The sequence below is a fragment of the Coturnix japonica genome, chromosome 28 (assembly GCF_054131305.1).
Source record: "Coturnix japonica strain WE chromosome 28, WE-NBRP24, whole genome shotgun sequence".
Taxonomy (NCBI): domain Eukaryota; kingdom Metazoa; phylum Chordata; class Aves; order Galliformes; family Phasianidae; genus Coturnix; species Coturnix japonica.
In genome coordinates, this window is record NC_140690.1 from 8,483,641 (window position 1) to 8,488,100 (window position 4,460).

Consider the following 4,460-nt stretch of genomic DNA (forward strand, 5'->3'; position numbering starts at 1 on the left):
GCTTGACACATACACAGTACCCATACTACCACCTGAAACACCGCACTGAATCTTGAGAAGCAAGTCCTATGGTGACATGGCACCCAAGAAAGATATGAATCTGAAAATGAGACACAATTCAAACATTTCCTTATAAAAACAGTGGGTTTATCATATCCCCTACAGTGACCAGCTTCTGGTAAAATTGAACAATGGGTTGTTGAAAGCTATGTTGAAAGCAATAGATGGTGGAACACTGAAGCACTGGGAGAAGCATTGGGCAGAAGCCACTTGGTTGGTCAGTATGAGAAGATCTGTCAATCATGAGGGTCCTAGCCAATCCAGCCCCCTGCACAATGTAGAGAGAGATAAGATCCCTGTAGTACATGCAAAGAACATGTTGGGAAAAGCCGTTTGGGTCCTTCCAGCCTCTGGAAAGGGCAAACCACTTGGTGAAATTTTTTTTGCCCAGGGACCTGGGAGCACTTGGTGGGTGATGCAGAAAGATGGGCATGTTCAATATGTACCACAAAGGAATTTGATGTTTGGGCAGTGCAGTCAGTAATTCTATGTATATATATGTAAATAGACATGTGTGTGTCATACATTTAATTTTTGTTTATTTATATGTATTTTAAGCATGATGTAGCGATGTAGAATAAGAGATGGAATGGCATGGTTTGGTAATATTTTTTCTATTGGTATTTCTCATCATATCATCATGTGGAGCACAGAGAAGAACTACACATCCCAGAGGACCTCAGTTTCAATTAGACTGTATTATATTGTGTAATCTTGCATTCCAACATCATAGTTAGTAAGGTAAGTCTTCCTCCTTAGATTGTTGCTGCTGCTCTGTTTGTTTCCCTGAGCCCAGCTCCCATCTCCCTACCCCCTTTCCCTTCCCATTTTTGGGGGGCAGGGAGCCCAAAAGACTGCTAACCCCCTGTCACGGACATAGTTTGATCTAGATAACACCGTGACACTCTCCTGTATGGATGCTTCAATTCAGAACTCCCTTCGAAGCTCTTCCCACACTCAGGACACTTTCAGGGTCTCTCTTCCGTGTGGATGCACTGATGGCACTTCAAAGCACGCCTCGTGGCAAAGGTCTTCCCACACTCAGAGCACTTATATGGTCTCACTCCTGTGTGGATGCGCTGGTGCACCTTCAATTCATATCTCCTTTTGAAGCTCTTCCCACACACAGGACACGTATAGGGTTTCTCTCCTGTATGAATGCGCTGGTGCACCTTCAATTCATAGCGGCTTTTGAAGCCCTTCCCACACTCAGAGCACTTATATGGTCTCTCTCCTGTGTGGATGCGCTGGTGCCATTTCAATTCATAGCTGCTTTTGAAGCTCTTCCCACATTCATTGCACTTATATGGTCTCTCTCCTGTGTGGATGCGCTGGTGGCGCATCAAATATGAATGACGTTCGAAGCTCTTCCCACATTCAGTGCACTTAAATGGTCTCTCTCCTGTGTGGATACGACGGTGGTAGGTAAGGTTGAAACTTTGTTTGAAGCTCTTCCCACAGTCAAGGTACTTAAATGGTCTCTCTCCTGTGTGGACGCGATGGTGGCAAGTGAGTCTGGAACTGCTTTTGAAGCTCTTCCCACACTCAGTGCACTTATATGGTCTCTCTCCTGTGTGGATGCGATGGTGGTACTTCAAAACAGAACTGCTTTTGAAGCTCATCCCACACTCAGAGCACTTATATGGTCTCTCTCCTGTGTGGACGCGATGGTGGTAAGAGAGGTTGGAATTATATTTGAAGCTCTTCCCACACTCAGTGCACTTATATGGTCTCTCTCCTCTGTGGACGCGATGGTGGTCAGAGAGGTTGGAATTATATTTGAAGCTCTTCCCACAATCAGTGCACTTATATGGTCTCTCTCCTCTGTGGACGCGATGGTGGCAAGTGAGTCTGGAACTGCTTTTGAAGCTCTTCCCACACTCAGTGCAATTATATGGTCTCTCTCCTGTGTGGACACGTTGGTGCCTTTTGAGTTCATAACTATCTTTGAAGTTCTTCCCACACTCAGCACACTTGTACATTCTCTCTCTTCTGTGGATACACTGCTGGGAAGTGAGGCTCCCAGTGTCCGTGAAATTCTTTCCACAATCAGAGCACTCGAAGGCTCTCTCTCCTGTGTACATGCACTGCTGGCCAGTGGGGTGGACTCTCCTTTTCATGCTCTCTGCAGAATCACACAACTCGTAATGCCTCTTTGCTGAGTGCATGCACTGGTGGTTAGTGATGCTGGAATCTGTTTTAAAGCTTTTCTCACACTCAGTGCACGGATTCTGCTTTTTCATCTGGCACGCATCCTTGCTCCTGGTTTCCTCAGGCTGCTTTGGACCTATGGTGAAGTCCACTGGCTTCCTCAATGTCATTCCCAGATGCGTTCCCAGGGGCTTCTTGATGTGCTCACCCGGACCTTGCTGCAGGCCTTCATGGGCATCCCTTCTGACTTCTTCCACATAGATGCGATCCCACTGTCTATCTGCTACACAACTTCTCTGCAGAACCTCCTTTGTATTTTTGATCCCATCAGCTGCTGTATAACAAAAGAAATGCAGCAATAGCACACAGTGCCCAAAATAAAACACAGGCAGAGAAGGCTCTTACAGCCCCAACATTCCCATTCCCTCCACCATCTCACCTGGGATGAGGTCTCCTGGCATGGCCTCCGGGCTACGCACATCTGGCATCCAGGGGTCTTCCCCACTTTCAAGCAGGGAGATCACCACGGGCTTGGGGGCTGGAAATGGAGCTTCAGGGAGAGAAACAGGGAACAAAAGAGCATTTCCCTCATTCTGGCACAGTGCCTGTTCAACAGCTCACTCTGTCTCCCTCCCCATGGACAAACCACCCCTTGGGCCTGAATGCTGGAGCAAAGAATGATTTGACATCTGAACATTATGAAGGGATATTTTTTTTATATGTTCAACAGGTCATCAGCACCACTGTGTCCCTCCCCATGGAGAAAACAACATTTGGGTCTGAATGACACCGTGCCTACAGCTTCCCTTGGAGCAAAGAATGCTTTGACGTCTCTGAACATCATGAAGGGATATTTTTTCATTCAAATTAACTTTACAACAGCTTATTTATTTTCTTACAATCTACCAGAGGTCAAGGCATCAAAATGTTGACGGCAATTGCATGGAAAATCCTAAATTCCAAAGCCGTAACCAGGGAATCATCTGTGAGCTGGAGCTGGTGGCACCATGCAACACACAACACAAGGGCTGGTTTTCTCCCTCCTGGCTGATGCCTGCTTGCCAGCAATGACTCTGCAGCTTTGATCACAGTGCCGTGCATACTAATCCCTTCTGAAACTCATGCTTCTCAGTATCTCCTTTCTTGCTGGCACTGTGGTGTTAGTCAATAAGTAGCTGCATGGCCATTATCCAAGGCCCGGCTTGCAGAGGCTCATTCTGCACAGTCAAAGGTGCCCTAACGAGGAGGAAAGGCAGACAAGCTCTCACCCAGCGAGGCCACGCACTGGTACGTCTCCAGCATCACGTCCCGGTAGAGCGCTCGCTGCGCAGGGTCCAGCAGCGCCCACTCCTCCCTGCTGAAATACACGGCCACCTCCTCAAAGCTCACGGGCTCCTGCAAGCAAAGAGGCTCCTTGCTGGGAACAGCCAAGGCCCAGGCAAGCAGCTCGCACAGGACAGAACCTCACACCCCAGCTGCTTTTCTGTCCCCAGCACACACACGCTGGCTGAGGACACCTCCCTCTTCCCCTGCATTCACATCCCTGGCCCCTTGGCCTCTCCTGCCTGCTTCCCCAACCCCTACCTCAACTGGATGTGCTGCGGCCATTTGCTGCTCTCCTGCAGGCTGGGATGATCACGGCTGGAAGGCAGAAGTTGAACTGGAGCCTGCTGGGAGAAGAGAAATGGCAGGGGAGCTGTGAGGGAATGCAGCAGTCCCAGTCCCAGCTCAGCCCTTCTGCAGGGCGCTGCCTGGCCTTGCAGAGGAAGACAATGAGCTGCAGCACAGGAAACAGTCTGGCTCAAAGAGATGAACCGTCACAAAGCTGTCTCAAACTGGGAGGCTGAAACAACTGGTAGCTGACACTTAGTTCAACAGCCGAGACTGAGCTGGGGACTAAAGAGAAAGCAAGGCAAGGAGGCAGCCATCTTACCCCAAATCAGGGAGCAGTACAAGTGCCCCTCCAGCTCTGCTGCACAGCAGCAGGCTACACTGCAGGACCGCCCTCAAGCAGGGCTGTCTCTGCAGCTCACACCTGCACAGAGATCCCTTGCAGCTTGACGTCAAGACTCCTTCTCAAAACAGACTTTCTGTAAGACACCTGTGGTTACTTTGGAGCTTTCTTGTGTTCTCTAAGGTTCAGCCTTAGAGGGACTGTGCAGGTATGATTCCTTCCACACAAACCCTTGAGCACGCTTGGGACTAGGAGAGGATCCAGCCACATCCTAGTGAATAGCGATGCAAAAAAC

At 49.1% G+C, this 4,460-nt stretch overlaps 1 protein-coding gene across 1 annotated transcript; it reads right to left on the reverse strand.

Moving 5' to 3' along the window:
* Positions 1–586: 586 nt before the first annotated feature.
* Positions 587–3,919, reverse strand: LOC146756293 (uncharacterized). The gene is made up of 4 exons (XM_085524960.1): positions 3,796–3,919; positions 3,480–3,606; positions 2,651–2,761; positions 587–2,545 (listed from the first exon to the last, which is right to left on the reverse strand). Exons 1-4 carry the CDS (start codon positions 3,817–3,819, stop codon positions 1,029–1,031), a joined length of 1,779 nt encoding a protein of 592 aa, XP_085381086.1. The 5' UTR covers positions 3,820–3,919; the 3' UTR covers positions 587–1,028.
* Positions 3,920–4,460: the final 541 nt, after the last annotated feature.